This window comes from Trematomus bernacchii, unplaced genomic scaffold, assembly GCF_902827165.1.
Source record: "Trematomus bernacchii unplaced genomic scaffold, fTreBer1.1, whole genome shotgun sequence".
Classification (NCBI taxonomy): Eukaryota; Metazoa; Chordata; class Actinopteri; order Perciformes; family Nototheniidae; genus Trematomus; species Trematomus bernacchii.
In genome coordinates this window covers 1,044,930-1,061,740 of record NW_022987531.1, presented here as the reverse complement: position 1 = coordinate 1,061,740, position 16,811 = coordinate 1,044,930, and the positions used below count along the sequence as shown (strand labels likewise).

Below are 16,811 nucleotides of genomic sequence, written 5' to 3'. Positions count from 1 at the left end.
AACAAATGCAGGCACATCAGTGAACGCAACACTAATGCTTTTAACTCATCAGCTCCTGACTTGAAGTGATGTTTCTTTAATAAGACAACTGCATCTGACTGTGTTTACCTGCAGGAGGGTGATGGGGATGCGGTCCTGTGACTCACGCTGTCTCTTCAGTGGATCTAAAGGGGAGGTGTGCTGTATCGAGCCGTTGCGTGCCCCTCCAGACTTCAGAGACCATCCCATCACACACTACTCTCTGCTGGCCATGGCCTCCCTCACTAAGGTCCACACTGCATCCTCCTTCCTCTGCTCATCCACCCAGCTGTGTGTAAAGTTCCTCATGGTTTATTGCCTCTTGGTTTTCTTTCCCCAGATTCTGGTCATTGGACTGAAGCCCTCGCTGAAAGTCTGGATGACTTTCCCCTACAGCAAGGTCTGTATAACTGTGTGCTTGTTTTGTTATTAATGAGTGCATGCTGGTCCATATTCATCAATACAATGACATGAATAACTGACTGATTCTGTGCTGAAGTTATCATATAGTTCTTGACTGCACACTAAGGGTTGTGGATTATTCATCCGCTACCATCTTACTTAGCCGCTACCATCTTACTTAGCCGCTACCATCTTACTTAGCCGCTACCATCTTACTTAGCCGCTACCATCTTACTTACCCGCTACCATCTTACTTACCCTTATCCTCACCCCTTATGAAAGACTGTGCCTAGTGTCGTTACACGCCAGCAATGCAGCTGAGGCAAAAATGCCCTACAAGTTTGACTGAAAAGCGTTTTTTTAAAACAAGGTCAATTTTTTGAGAGCTACACTGTCCATACTGTACGTTTGTCTCCAGTATCTTCATTTTCTTATCATCCAACTCTTATCTAATAGTTGATTATACACCAGGTGAAGCTAGTCGCACCAAACCTCAAATGCTTTATCTGCGCCGTATGTAATCAGAAAAACTGTAATATACAAAAGGTCCAATATTGCTGTTCTGAGTTTGTATCTTCAGGGTTGTTCGCACTCATTGTTGGTGGCTTAGGATGAAAGCGTCAGCTCAATGAAATGTAATGTAGACACAGTACTTCCGGGTGAGTTTGGCCATAAAATGAAAATGATACTACTTCCAGCTGATGTCAGTGGAGGTCCCTCATTGACAGTGACGGGCAGCAGCAATTGCATCAGAGAGCACGCCAATTAATTGTGTTTGGCCAAATTTCCCTCACCCTTGCTCAAAAAGGTGCACAGAAACAGTCATAAAATGTAAACCTCTACATACAACCTCCTCTAGTACATGGGTTTTCCAAATGTTTTATATACATTTTGAATTAGACCATTATTCACATTCATGTTTGTGTCTACCATAGTAAACTTTTTTATTTTCACATGGGTGATGTGCTTTGTGAACATTACTTTTAGAGGATAATTATTGATGTGTTTTTCTTTCCCCAGTCTGACCCGTCCAGTGTTCCTCAGCTGGCCTGGCAGTTTGTTCCTGTTCAGAAGACGCTCAACCCCGTCCTGGCTTTCTGTAAAGGAGACACAGTCCACTTCCTGCTGGTATCTGCTCAACTCCCTCTTTACTTCCAAAAAGCTAAATACACATTAGAAAGACATTTTGTTTACAGCATTAGTTCTGAAGAAGACCAAATAGAAACTAGAGAATGCAATTCCTGAAGAAATTGCTAGTGGGAATGCTTAATGCTGAAAATCTGACGCTAAATTGCTATGCTGAAATGTAATGTGTAAGAAGAAAGTGAAGAATTTAGATTGAAATGAGAGAGAGAGAGAGAGAGAAAGAAATGAACAGTTAGAACTGACTGCTGTCAGTTGGAGTGATGACATCATTTACACAGGTGTTTATAGTTGAGCTAACGAGCTATGAAGAGATCAAAGGTTTGCATTGTTCTGAATGACAGATAAACATGTGAACGTTTTGTGGAAGAACCATAACATATATCTGTGAAATTTCAAAACGTGAAGCATGTCAAGGAAGTTGAGTATCTGAAGTGTAATTTTTGTGTACTTTCGGGTTAATAATGTGGCCTTTTTGGCAGTTTAACTAAAGGTGTGCGGCTGCTGCTGTGAGGAAATATCAGCCTGAAAATGGGTTTTAATGGAGACATGTTTCATTCATTTTTCAAGCTACGAGATGTTTTCCTACGTTTGTCATGAAAAATTATGTCTCAGGAATGTAGGGTTTGGGAATTATGGCAGTTTTAAAAAAAAAATATGAAGGCAAATTTCAAGATTTCCTCCACTCTAGCTGTGACATCACGCACTCTCTGCCTTAACGAGCTGCGCAATGTTAAAGTTAAAATGTTAAAAATGTGATGAATTATGGGATGTATCTCTGGAATTATGAAAGTTATGAATGATAAAAGTAATAGCCATCGATTCCAGACCGTGCTGAACGTTTTGATGTTTGAACGGAGTTTCTGCGATGTTGAATGTGGGAGGAGAAGACGGACAAAATAATTGGACGGAATAATAAGAATTTTGTCCGTAGCATAACATATAGTTGGAATGCTGTATCAGCATTCCCACTAAATTACTTTAAATATTTCATACATGACTTTAGATAAACATTGCTTGATAATACACAGTATTAATGTAATATATTATCGAATGTTGTCCTACCTCAGAATACGGACACATTGAAATCTCTGTGCATGTTGGAGAGATACAGTAATGTACAACATTGTTTTAGTCAGTTAGTTACAAGACAGTGTTTCCCAATACATACCCACATTATAAATAAATAAACTAGATTGTAATGTCATATGTCCTAGATGTATTGTGTTCTATACAGTTGGTAGTGTTTGAATGTTCTTCTCTGTTTGTTCAGGTAAAGAAGGAGGACACGGGCACCATCCATGTCATCAAACAGAAACAACTCCAGCTCAGCTGTGACATCATCAGCCTGAGTGTAAGCCCTTGAGCTCTCATCTAATTGCAACTGTTTTGAATAGCCCTCAATGTTAGGTGTTGTCCAAAAGCTGTGATAATGTGTAATTGGAAAAAACCAAAACATAAAAGGAGTCGCTATAATGACATGTACATGGACAGCATCAGGCCATGCTCCTGAGGCTGTGACAGGCCAGCCCCCTGAAACAAAGACAGGCCTTTCCTTCCTATAACAGTGAAAGTTCCATCACCGTACACTACACAACGTGCTCTGCCCCTGTGATTATAGTATTTCAAAAGCTTTGGCATTGAGTGTTAGGGGCCTGGGAAATGTACACTTTCAATTTGTCCTAGTGCACAATAATTCATAATGGACTTTGATGTCCTGCTGCATGTTCTCCATGCACAATAATGCACAGTTTTGTCAGATAGTAATTGGTAAAAAACAAACACACAATGCAACAAACTCTTACCCTAAGAACGGACAAAATACATTTGTATGAAATGCTGGCTGTCTTCATTTAGCAACACGTGGCATGGAGAGCTCTACATAGGTATACATTTTCTTGTCCAACAGGTATATGCCTCTATTTATTTTACCAGATATGTTTCCTACCACAGGTGTGATCTAACTGCTGCTCATGTGTGATAGAGACGTTCAATGCCTTACTGGTTTCCCTGTCTCTGTGTCTCTGCAGTGGATTAACAGCCGTACCCTGGTCCTGGTGGACAGCCATGAGAAGCTGCAGGTTGTGGACCGGCCCAGTCAGGAGGTTCTGGAGACTCTGGACCTGGAGCAGGTGCAACTGGTCTATAACAGCCGACATTTCAAATCGCTGGCCACTGGAGGGAATGTCTCCCAGGCTCTGGTGAGGGGTTCGCTGCCGGGGGACAGGATCAGATGCAGAGAGTTCAACATTTTATAGTCATCTAGTCCCTACATAGTCTCTGGATAGTCTGTTTACATAACACTCATCCTGATCTCTCTCCACTGACTGTTATAATCACCAGCGAAGATTTAAAAATCCTCAGCCTGACATTCTCACACCATGTTCATCCCACAACTATGATAGAACCACTAGAGCACCAGGTTTGGAGTAACACTCTCATATGTTCTTCCTCTTCACACTGCCCTTCCCTTCCTGATGTAACTACACTGTTAATGACGGAAGACTAAACCCAGAGTCCTCAGAACTTAAACAAATGCATTCTAAAGTTCAGCTGAAGCTAATAAGAGGCTTTGTTAGTCTGAATGAATTTTACCCACATATTGACTGGAGCTGTGTGTGTCTGTGTTCTAGGCTTTAGTGGGAGAGAAGGCCTGCTACCAGTCCGTCTCCAGCTACGCAGGGCAGATAGTCTATTTGGGTACCAAGGTACTGTGTGTGTGTGTGTGTGTGTGTGTGTGTGTGTGTGTGTGTGTGTGTGTGTGTGTGTGTGTGTGTGTGTGTGTGTGTGTGTGTGTGTGTGTGTGTGTGTGTGTGTGTGTGTGTGTGTGTGTGTGTGTGTGTGTGTGTGTGTGTGTGTGTGTGTGTGTGTGTGTGTGTGTGTGTGTGTGTGTGTGGTGTGTGTGTGTGTGTGTGTGTGTGTGTGTGTGTGTGTGTGTGTGTGTGTGTGTGTGTGTGTGTGTGTGTGTGTGTGTGTGTGTGTGTGTGTGTGTGTGTGTGTGTGTGTGTGTGTGTGTGTGTGTGTGTGTTCCTTTTGTTGTTTGTAGACTTGATTATGGTATTACATTTGTTCAAAAACTCTTTGTATTGTATTTATTGATCGTCTGATAATGTTGTTTGAGTCTGTGGTTGGTTTTATTTTTCTTAAAACTGTGATATTCTCTTGTGTTGCAGTCCGCTCACATCATGGCTCTGAGGAATTGGAGAGAGGTATGTATGATGTTATTTTAACTTAGTATTAGTGAAGACTTCGATCTAACTATAGTTCCACTCAAAATAAAAAATTGCATATGTCTATATAAAATATATATAGTTTTATTATCCCCCCCTGGATAAACAGTTAATAATTATGTTAATAGTTATGTATAATTATATATCTTTGTCGGATACATCTGAAAAAGTGAGTAAGTTAATAGTAAATATTTATCTTCAAAACTTGGCTGAAGTACAGTATCAAAGTAAAATAAATTGTATTTTCACCAAGAATCAATACTTTTTAGTTTCTGCATTTTCAAATCTTAATGTTTTCTTAATAAATCTTCAATTTTAATCACTTTGAATACATTGCCTTTTTGGTACAAATCCCTGAGTACAAGGTTTTGATAGAAGATATGTTTCCTCTTGACCTGCTTTTACCTGCACATGATTTCCTGTACATCAGTAGACCATCCACTGCTTGCGGTGCAGTTGTTCCATGTTCCCTCAGGATTATCAAAGACCCCCATCACCCCAGCCACAAACTGTTCTGTCTGCTGCCGTCTGGCAGGCGGTACCGCAGCATCAGGACTAAAACCACCAGACTCAGGGACAGTTTCATCCCACAGGCCATAAGAATGTTAAACACCTGAACCAAGAACATCCATAACATTAATCTGATTGCAACTCACAAATTATTTATCACTTGTATATAGACTCTTATGGCACTACTTGCACTATTTTATCTGTTTTATTGTGTTGCACTGTTGGAGGAGCCTGTGACCTAAGATTGTAATCAACATAACTACACTGTAGCTATGTACGAATGACAATAAAAGCCTTGGATCTTGAAAACAAATTTCTACCTCTAACTGCGTCTCTGTGTGTGCAGCGCATCGACTGCCTGCTGAAGCAGGAGCATTTCGTGGAGGCTCTCTCTCTGGCCTGGTCCTTCCATGAGGGAACTGCTAAAGCTGTGGTTGGTGGGTACAGCATTTACTGTACCACACATGACTTTGTATTGATGAAACTGTGGTCCTATGAATAGAGACTGTGCTATGTTTTGAACAATGTACCATATAAGCGCACTGAAAACACAATCGAAAAACAAGATTTTCACACATTTACAACTGAAAATGTATGTTTTTTACTTTGAAGATGCAACACATTCTAATTTGTAATCAGAAAGTAAAAAAACGATTCTTGTTCATGTTGTATCTGCAAGGCATAAGGTTGATACTACAGTCTGTTCTCAAGGGACCGCAGTCCCATAATTAGGTTCTATCTCACACAGGCTCCGCCCTCTACTGGACTCTATGGGTACTACTCTCATCAATGATACGCGAGTGTTCGCACACTGAAGTTGTATAAACGTAGCCGGTCAATCAGGGCGAGCCTACATGAATGCGCGCGCATATAAGGCAGCTACACCTCCTGACTGTCATCCTTTTCTCTTCAGCGAGCAGGACAACACCTGACAGAGAAAAGTAAAACGTAGAAGAAGAAGAAGAAATAAGTTATCATACCTTCATGGAGTCGCCACTTCTAGAGACCCGGGCCTGTCCTTCGTGCCCTGGCTTAATAGCGGGCGCCGATCCCCATCACCTCTGCTTCGAGTGTTTGGGGGACCAGGATATGGCCGAGGCGGTGCCATTCACGTTCGCCATTCACGTTCGCCATTCACGTTCGCCATTCACGTTCGCCATTCACATTCGCCATTCACATTCGCCATTCACATTCGCCATTCCAGCGGGGCGGATGGCTCCGTTTGCCGGGGAGGAGGATGGCGAGGACTTCTCGTTGGCGGACACTTCCGGGTCCGGCGTCCATGGAAGTCCACCGCCCAGTTCTGACCGCCAGGACTTCCCCCTGGTGATGACCATGTCGACGGAGTGTGTAGGGCTACCGCTCCCCCACCACTGCTACCGAAATCGGTGAGCCGCCGCCCTCCGCCAGGGGTTCTACGGCCCGGTCCGCCTGGCGCAGCCAGCCTTCGTTTCGCCCCCGTTGCCAGATATCTGGCAGTGTGTGGAGGCGTCGTGGCGACAGCCACTGAAGGCGAAGGCTCCAGTGGCTTGTATGGTGGGGATCCTCACGGTGCAGGGCCGCACGGACACAGCGTGTCCCGGCGTTCCCCCCCTTGATGAGAGCCTGGCAGCCCATCTGCTCCCACAGGCAGCAGGCTGGGCGGAGAACCTCTGCCCCGCTGCCGCGTGACAGGGCGGCTGCAAATAACACGGGTGTGTTGGGCTTCTCGCTGATTGCTCTTCCGCCCCCACCTCACCGGATCAGAGCGATTATTTGGCCGCAGCATCAGCCAAATGAATATCCTGGTCCACGGTGTGGCCGCCGCATCTTGCCGTGTGATGTCCCTGGCCACAGTGGGATCCCGCCGTGTGGCACTTTCCAAAAAAAGACCATGATGATCTCCTGGGAGCCCCCGTGTCTACGGAAGGGCTCTTTGGATCGATTTCCTCTGGCGTCTTGGTCTACGCCATGCTCCTTAGGGACCCGGGAAACATGGTGCGCAGTAAGTCCCATACAGGGCTGGAAGGCTCTCCCCGCCTGCCCAGCCTTCCCCACTACGGTCCATGCACACTCTACACGAGGTAAGCCTATGTGAGTGTGGGGGACATGGTGCACTTACGTTCTCCCGATGCTCCTTAGGGACCTGGGAAACGTAGTGCGCAGTGTATAGTCACTTGCGCTGGCACCTGCAGGGTGGAGCTATTGGCTTATTCAGACCAATTAGGCTCTACCCAGCCAAGTAAACTGCGGCCCTGACTTCTCCACGGTCACAACCGGATGATAGGAAGTTGGGGTGCGGTGGCTGTTAACCAAAGGCCGGTCAGGGGCAGTGTGGTGGGTCGATGTTGTAGGGCGACAGGGCGTTTATCCATCGGGGCTCCACCCACTGTACCCATAGAGTCCAGTAGAGGGCGGAGCCTGTGTGAGATAGAACGGGGGGTTACGTATTGTAGCCCTAGTTCTATAAGCACAGGCGGAGCCCTCTACCTAGGGGCCCTGTCTTTCCTATGCCGCTCGCTGAAGAGGGTGTAGGAAGACAGTCAGGAGGTGTAGCTGCCTTATATGCGCGCGCATTCAGGTAGGCTCGCCTTGATTGGCCGGCTACGTTTATTCAACTTCAGTGTGTGAACGCTCGCGTATCATTGATGAGAGTAGTACCCATAGAGTCCAGTAGTGGGCTCCACCTGTGCTTATACAACTAGGGTTACAATACGTAACCCCCCGTTCTCTCCATGGTAAAAAGCTGGTGATTCATTTTCAATTTAGATTTTTGGGTCAAATATGTGACCCGCTCTATCGAAATCAGTCGGAAGTCGCAACGGCTCATTTCAAAATAAACGTGGATTTGCGTAAAAAAAAAGTTTTTCGGGGTTCGGGTGTTTTGTTTGATTTTAAATAAACAAAGTCTTGCATTTCAGAATATGAAACTTTTATTTCCAAAATCACACGATAAATACATTTTTGAAGCTTGTAAAGGGAAGATGACACCTCTCACTCGCACCCTGCTGTTCCGCAGCGCTGCTTCCCCTCCCTCCGGCTGAAATTATGAATGTAAGGCGTATAGTAATCATAGATAATACGGCAGGGTCCGTTACAGTTTGTTTTCATCTGATTTCAATTAAACAAAGTCTTGGCTTTCAGAATATTACATTTGTTTTGGCAAATTCAGATGATAAATACAACTTTGAAGCTTGTAACGGCATATTTACAAGCGGAGAACGGAGTAACTTTACGTCACAGCAGGCATAACAACAGCCGGTGTTTCTCGTGATTGTTTTCCCCGGGAAACAAACAATACACACAAACGCAAAATTACACAAACACACACACACGTATACACACACACACTCGCGAGCTTCCCCCAGACCAGTAATCCAAATGAAAATATATTCCCTCCGTAGTATTTTGATCATTTGCTAATAATCAATCAGATCGATGGATTCCAGAGAAGAGGAAACTTTAAAGGCCTTTTTCTCAAAATGATGACTCGGTGACAGTCATTATATAATGTGACATATTTTACTTAATATTTGGAGTACAAAAACAATCCTGATATCATTAGAAAGCTAGGAATCTCCTCTTTCCAACAGTGTATATAACTCAAAATGTGTCTTCGGGTCAATGCGACTGATTTCGATGGAGCAGGTCACATATGTCAATTATCAGATTATCACAATCCATTTAACAAACATTGAACATGGTATTTTGCCCCTGGAGGACCCAGGAGCAGATGCAAACCTTGCCCGGTTTATAACTCAGCCATGTTCATGTTCATAATGTTTGTACATTTCGATCTATTGAGATAGTGGTGCATTGTGGGTACACAGTGCAGTCAATGTTGCCGACAGATACTGTACTGGAGGTGTTGCTTCAATTCAGAAAACCTCTGTTGGTAGTACGTTTGGAAAACAATTGTGAGTCTTTTCATATAATTCACTGAAGGAAAATTCAAGTACTACATGTTTTTCATGAAATGACAATATGCCTGTTTTTGTATGAAGATAACGTTCGATGAGTCAGATATTTTCAATAGAAAATGATTAAAATAAGAAAATAGTTGTTTTGATGTGAACAATGTGTTACATGTGTTTAATCCAGGTCTTGTTGGAGATCAAATTAAAAAGAAGGGAGTTGTAGGGGACAAGGTAAGATCAGGAACACTACAATTATTAGCATTAATTGTAATATTGTCTGCCATGGACAGTGCACCACAACTTTCCTGTGCTCATGTTGACTCTGTGTGTGCAGATGGTGGAGATCCTCTTCCAGTTTGCAGAGCATGCTCTGAAGAAGTGTCCAGAACATGGCAAGATACAAGTGATGGAGCAACACTTCCACGTAAGCTAACCTCCTTAAAGCACAACTCAGTGTCTGCACAGCGGGGCCAATACAGGGAAGGCATATTCCCAACATATCCATATGTTTATTTAACTTCATTTAAGAGGGACCTTGAACAGTTTAAAACATTATTGTAACAATCCAATGGACTGCATTCCAGATTATAGCTTTTAACTCATTCATATCTGTAGTCCCTTCACTGGACAGATCAAATTAAGCAAACAGAAGAGAGTAAAGACGCACAGTAAAACTAAAAATACAGAGATCCCAGCTAGAAATGTTTGGCTCTAAAAATATTCTGAGAATGTTACGCTGTTACGAGTACAACAGAATACCGTTCGGCTACTCCCTGTCCCCACGCACGTTCCGCAAATGTGTGACCACAGTGCTTCAGCCGCTTCGCGACCATGGCATGAGGGTTTTATTTTATCTCAACGACCTCATAGTCATGGCCAGGTCCAGGGACCAGTCTTTAGCCAACCGCTTATGAAGTGTTTTTTGCAGGGGATCAGGAGACAGCGCCCAGTGGTGTATGTCTCCACCCCGCAATGGGAACTGCCATTGGTGCTCGAAATAAAAGAACATCTATAATATGTTACCCCAACAACGTCCAAAAAACATCCTCAGAATGTTGCAGGCAAAACGTTCCACCTTTGTTAACACATCACATTAAAGGAACGTTTTATAAAACACTTTCTGTCATCTCAGGCCTCAATAACATCCTGAAAACATCCTCTGAATGTTGCAGTTAAAACGTTATGTCTTAGTTAACCTTAAACCTTATAGGAACATTATTTAAAATGATAAACATCCTCAAAAGGTTCTTTGAACATCAGATTAAAACGTTTTCTTTAAAACATTATTAGAACCTGTAGGTAACATTAGCCAAAGTTGTGAGAACGTTCCCTGCTAGCTGGGATACTAGAGATAAAAGTGAAGTCATGAAGGCCGTAAAATAGAATTCAGGGTCAGTGCTTACAGAGCAGAGAAAGATATTTCAGATATAAAAAATATGAGACTATTTCAATATCCCCTTGCAAACAATGGAGATACAAAAATGTTTCTTTTATTGTGACAACAAGTTACATTTTTGACACGTCCTTTCTCTGTCAGACTTGGAATTCGGGGGAATTTTGATATATTTTGGAAATAATTCCTCACTATTATTTCTGTAGTTTGGTATTCTGATAGAAAGTGTATTTCTGCTCCCACATCACATCATCCATATATATATGTGTGTGTGTGTGTGTGTGTGTGTGTGTGTGTGTGTGTGTGTGTGTGTGTGTGTGTGTGTGTGTGTGTGTGTGTGTGTGTGTGTGTGTGTGTGTGTGTGTGTGTGTGTGTGTGTGTGTGTGTGTGTGTGTGTGTGTGTGTGTGTGTGTGTGTGTGTGTGTGTGTGTGTGTGTGTGTGTGTGTGTGTGTGTGTGTGTGTGTGTGTGTGTGTGTGTGTGTGTGTGTGTGTGTGTGTGTGTGTGTGTGTGTGTGTGTGTGTGTGTGTGTGTGTGTGTGTGTGTGTAGGATGTGGTTCCAGTCCTGGTGGATTACTGCCTGCTGCTGAAGAGGGCGTGAGTACTCATTCTATTTAGGTTTATAAACACAAATAAAATCATAGACTCATGGGAATTACATATTGTAGCTCTGATGACAGATGCAATGGAATATATTCCAGAATAAAACTGATTTGCTGTTTACGTTTTAGCCTAAATGGTTCATGGTTGATATAATAGCCTTTACATTTTAATTTAATTATTTTATATATCCCTGGGCTTCTAGTGAATGGCAGGATCTGGTATACATTGTAGTTTATTCAAAATTGAAGATGTTCAGCCTGTAAGAGTTTAAGCTAACATTTGAACCTGTATTTTAGTTTGGTTAATAAACCCCACACCTTTGTTTATTTTATCTGCACTCCATTTCAGGGTCAAACTGACTATAAAAGAACCAAGAGGAGTAAACAGGCTTTGTGGTTACTCATTCATTGGGCAGTTGTGATGATTTTATCCTGTATTGTTAGGGCCAAATGGTACAACCCAATCATGTCTACTGATATGAAGTCATGCAGCACTTTATTGAACCTGATCTGGTTATTTATCTTCCCTGGTGTCACAAAGAGCTCACCAATCAACACCTGATAACAAGCATTATTATTAAAGACTATAACTCAACCTCATTTTAGCAATAATGTGGGTTGGGAGCTCAACCATATGTATTTCTAAGTTGTTGACCAATCACAACAGAGCTGGCCATCAGAGCAGACTGGGCTCTGGTTTCAGACAGAATAATAATAATAATAATCCATTTTATTTGTAAGCGCACTTTTCATTTGCATAAACGAAACTCTAAGTGCTACAGAGTAAAAAGGGTGAAACAAAACAACAAAACAATTTAAAACAATTAAAACAACAGAATAAAAGCAGTGACATTTATGCCGGCATGGCAAAATGTGGGGGTTTTAAAAATCTAGTAAAAGGCTATTCTAAAAAGATGCATTTTTAGGCCTTTCTTAAAAGCATCCACAGTCTGTGGTGTCCTCTGCTGGTTTGGGAGGGCATTCCACAGTCTCAGAGCAGCGGAGCAGAAGGCTCGGTCTCCCATGGTCTTCAGTTTGGTCCTGGGGGGAAGGAGGAGGTTTGCCTTTTCAGATCGTAGGTGCCTTGTGGATGTTTGTGGAGTGAGCACAGGGTGAAGCAAAGTTAGATGATGAGGCCCTCTGTTTCGCAAGCGTCGACGGGGTGCTAATGGAGCCTCGCAGCGGCGAAACCGTGCTGCGCCACACTAATTGCGGCACAATGAGCGCATAGGTGCGCCGCATTTGAGGCTCAGTTGAGGCTCCCTCCGCAAGATGAGGCCCCCTCCGCGAGGTGAGGCCCCACGCAGTCTGCGGGATCTGCCTGTAGGGAGGGACGGCCCTGGGTGAGCAATTCTTTCATGTAGGAGGGAGCATTTCCATGTATGCACTGATAAGTGAAGAGGGTGATTTTGTAGTCAATCCTGAGTGAGACCGGGAGCCAGTGCAGTGATTTGAGGATGGGTGTGATGTGCTCATACTTCCGTACTCTCATCAGGATCCTAGCAGCGGTGTTCTGGATGTATTGCAGCTTCTTGATGTTCTTGCTAGGAATCCCAATGAGAAGTGCGTTACAGTAGTCCAGCCTGGAGGAGACAAAGGCGTGGACAAGCTTTTCAGCATCTGGCAGGCTGAGTGTGGGGCGGAGTTTAGCAATATGTCTGAGGTGGTTGAAGGAGGTCTTGCATGTTTGTTTGATGTGGGCCTCAAAGGTCAGGTGAGGGTCCATTTTAACACCCAGATTGGTAACAGTTGATGAGAGTGGAATGTTCTGACCGGAGAAGGTGATGCTGGTGATGGAGGATGAACGGACCTGATGTGGAGTGCCAACTAGAATGGCTTCAGTCTTGGAGCTGTTTAACTGAAGGAAGTTGTGCTTCATCGGCACCTTTATCTCCTCCAGGCATGTTGTTATTGTGGATGATGGCAGAGGTGCAGAGGGGGTTGGGCTTGCTCTGATGTACAACTTTATATAAAATGAAAGTATTATTCAAGAGCCAAACCATTAGTGGTTATGAACAGTACCTGTAAAAATTCTTTTTGTTATTTCCTGTAATTGTAAAAGTAATTACTTCCTGATTGTTTTTGTAAAAAAGTATCAAGACAAACATGTCGCTGATGACGATGACCTAATTACTTCATTTATACTGCAAGGAAAATGTACGCTAGAAGGGGTAGGACCAGAAAAGTTTTTTAAGCTTCTTCTTGCCCCTGTTGAACACGACAGAGACTAATTTAAGATTTATTGTTGTTGTTTCTTTTTATTTCTTTTTTTTTTTGCATTATCATTATTATTTATTTTATTGTACTTTGGTATAATTATTATTATTATGAGTGAGAAGGAAGAAAAGGAAGAAGCAATATATATTATTATTAGTATTGATGTATGTTTTGTTTCTGACATGTTCAATAAATTGACATAAAAAAAAAAAAAAAAAAAAAAAGATGTAGAGCTTTGTGTCATCAGCATAGCAATGGAACGATATTCCATGCCGGCTGATGACACGACCAAGGGGGGACATGTATATGGTGAAAAGGGTGGGGCCGAGGACTGATCCTTGGGGGACACCACAGGTCACAGAGTGTGTTTGTGATTTTGCCGCTCCCAAGGTGACGTGCTCAGTCCTCCCGGTGAGATAGGAGGTGAACCAGTTTAGGGCAGCGTCAGAGAGTCCAATTGTAGAGCGAAGACGATGGAGTAGAATGTCATGGTCGACGGTGTCAAACAGAGGGTGAAAAGAGGTGCTGCAGCACATTATGAGAAAAATAAAGAGCTTTTTGAACATTAAAGCATGGAGACATGTCCCAGTAGAGACACTAAATACTGATATGACCCTGAAGATGAGCAGAAGAGGGCCCCTTTAAAGCAGTGGCACCTTAAGCTGTGAACACATTTATGAAGCTCTTCAATACAATTGAATCAAATGTAGTAACTGGACTATTAAATATAATGGCATCTGTGAGCTCATAGTGAGTGCATACAACATGCCGGTGTGATTTAAAACAGAGCAGAAGTAAAAGTGTTTCCCGTGTGCAGAGACCTGATGTTCAACCAGCTGTACGACCGGCTGCTGGAAAACTCTGTTGCTAAGGGAGTCTTCCTGGAGGCCCTCGAGTCGTACATCGTTGCCGACCGCCTGGGTCACCTCACCACACCCATCATGAGGGACCTCCTGGCCCATTACCATGGCAACGGTATGATGGACAGCCTGGAGAGATGCATTGTCCATCTGGATGTGACCAGCCTGGACATACAGCAGGTGTGTGTTTGTGTGTATATATTCAGTAAGGACATAATGGGGAATAAAAAATGCCCTACACAGCCATCAGCAGCTGCAATTAAACCAAATCTGTGATGAGTTGCAAAAAAACTGCTTGTTTATTCTTTAATTTCCACTCGTATCATTTTCAATACGTCTTCTGGGTTTGTGTTTGTGTGTGTTTGTAGGTGGTTCAAGTGTGTTGGGAGAACCAGCTCTATGATGCAATGCTCTACGTCTTCAACAGCGGAATGAATGACTACATCACCCCTATGGAGGTAAGTGCTCCACCAGAAGGTAGATCCTTCAGGTCACAGTTAATGCAAATGTTTTCAAAGGATGTCTCTGAATCCATAGGATGAGTTTGATTTCAGTTGGACTTAAATGGCAATTTGTAAACAAAGTATAATCTAGTTTCTCTTCTCGACCTATTCTTGCTGAGATAAGCTGTTTGGGGCCCTTAGTCCAGGTTCCAATATTAGATTTGTAAAGTATTGTTCATATCAAGACATTTCAAAACTAGTTGAATGTTTGAAATATAGAGGTCAGGTCAGAAGGGGTGCTGTTACAATAGGTACACAATCACAGCTCCTCTGTTTCTGTTTGATTGGTTGAAAAGAGTATTTAAATATTCAGTTTATTTGTAAAGAAGAAATCAGTTTATGGTCATCTGTATTCCTACTTCCAATTTGTTTGTCAGCAAATGAATCCTTTTATTGTAACTTTAAATCAGGTCTTGAGCAATGACTGATTACATATCATATCTTCAAATACCCCTCTATGTTGTCGACTTCTTGTTTGTGTTTCAGAAACTTTTTGCAGTGATTGGCCCACCACTTACAGAGGGGAGGGGCCTCACAGGTAAGGCTGTAAACCACACATCCCAGAGTTCATAGCACCAATTATTTGAAGAATCTCCATAGTTTTTATTATACTTCTTTGCATTTTTTCTTTTTGCACAGATGAGGAAGTGGTGATGGGAAACAAACTGTTGGTGTATATCAGGTATGTTAATGCCTCAGTTTATCAGACTCTGGTATACATTATAGCCAAGATTTGCCTACAGCTGCTACCACATGGTCACTGTCAAGAGGAGTCACACATTTAATGTGATTGAGAGGTGTCACTAAACTCTAGAGGTGCTAATAACGTGCATAATATGGGCAATACTGTAGGGATTTGGCTTGTGAACCGGAGGTTAATGCTCTAATTATAGGGTGAACATGAAAGACATAAAAGGGGAAGAGTGTACAGTATACAGGGGTTCTGCACCTTTATAAACACAATACAATGTATGTACTGCACACATATCTCATGAAGCATGCACCTGTGTTAAAATCCTAAACACTGTTAATACACACTGTATATAAAAGTGTGTGTGTTTTGTAGCTGCTGTCTTGCAGGCAGGGCGTATCCACTAGGAGACATCCCTGAAGACCTGGTGGTTCAAGTCAAGAACCAGGTATGTCGTTTGTGTGTGTATGATTTTACTTGATTTCCACATACTTTTAGATGGCCCGTCACGTTTAGAAAGGCACATTTAAATGTACTTTTTATTCATTAATTGGCTCCATGTGTCACAGTTGTTAAGTCGATGAGCTATCCTGGTGTTTATAGACTGCTGATCATGTTACTATTGTCAACACAAACACACCTTTTTTATATTCTTGTGTGCTAATGATGTTTTGTGTGTTTGTGTGTTTTCTGTGTCAGGTGTTTGAGTTTCTTATCCGTCGGCATTCAGGCGACTCGTTAGAAAAGGAGGAGCTCTTTCCTTTTATACGTACTCTCCTCCACTTTGATACCCGGGAGTTCCTCAATGTCCTCGCCATGGTGAGGTTCCTTCACATCGTATTAACCCTTGTCATGCTGATAAATGTGTGTTTAGCATGTTGAAAGATTGGGAACTGTATCTTTGATAACTTATAGTGCTCAATGAATCATAATTACCCCTCACATTAAGTAGAAAGGTCAGTTAACTTGCCTTTTTATTTGTCTTGCAAAAAGTCAGATTAATAGATTTGTAATTCCTCCATCTGGATGCATTGGCCTGAACATTTGCTACTATAATATTCCAGTCATAAGAATGTTGTGTTTGCATTAGTCCTTTGTCTCATAGCAATTATACTTTGTACTCTGCTGGAGTGACTTTCTAATTTGAACCAAATTTGAAAATTACCATGACCTGGTACAAGAGAAGAGACATATTGTGGGGGAAACTTCTGTGTAGCAATGCAGGAGGAGTCGCCGACTCAAAGGAGACACGGGGAGAGCTAGAGCTTTGATGTCAAACACTGATGGGTTTATTTAGGAGCTTCGGCCGGAGGTTCTGACTTCACGGTAGAGTTGCCACGTCAATTC

At 42.7% G+C, this 16,811-nt stretch overlaps 1 protein-coding gene across 2 annotated transcripts in view; it reads left to right on the top strand.

Moving 5' to 3' along the window:
- Positions 1 to 16,811, top strand: part of vps8 (VPS8 subunit of CORVET complex) — a 64,853-nt gene that overhangs the window by 33,056 nt on the left and 14,986 nt on the right. For both annotated transcript variants that reach the window (XM_034122188.1, XM_034122197.1), the window contains 17 exons: positions 115 to 268; positions 359 to 418; positions 1,441 to 1,548; positions 2,837 to 2,917; positions 3,594 to 3,764; positions 4,197 to 4,271; positions 4,737 to 4,772; positions 5,650 to 5,740; positions 9,384 to 9,430; positions 9,534 to 9,623; positions 11,142 to 11,188; positions 14,228 to 14,450; positions 14,639 to 14,728; positions 15,260 to 15,311; positions 15,413 to 15,455; positions 15,840 to 15,912; positions 16,164 to 16,283. In XM_034122188.1, the coding sequence (XP_033978079.1) occupies positions 115 to 268; positions 359 to 418; positions 1,441 to 1,548; positions 2,837 to 2,917; positions 3,594 to 3,764; positions 4,197 to 4,271; positions 4,737 to 4,772; positions 5,650 to 5,740; positions 9,384 to 9,430; positions 9,534 to 9,623; positions 11,142 to 11,188; positions 14,228 to 14,450; positions 14,639 to 14,728; positions 15,260 to 15,311; positions 15,413 to 15,455; positions 15,840 to 15,912; positions 16,164 to 16,283 (1,561 nt within the window). The remainder of the gene's footprint in view (positions 1 to 114; positions 269 to 358; positions 419 to 1,440; positions 1,549 to 2,836; positions 2,918 to 3,593; positions 3,765 to 4,196; positions 4,272 to 4,736; positions 4,773 to 5,649; positions 5,741 to 9,383; positions 9,431 to 9,533; positions 9,624 to 11,141; positions 11,189 to 14,227; positions 14,451 to 14,638; positions 14,729 to 15,259; positions 15,312 to 15,412; positions 15,456 to 15,839; positions 15,913 to 16,163; positions 16,284 to 16,811) is intronic.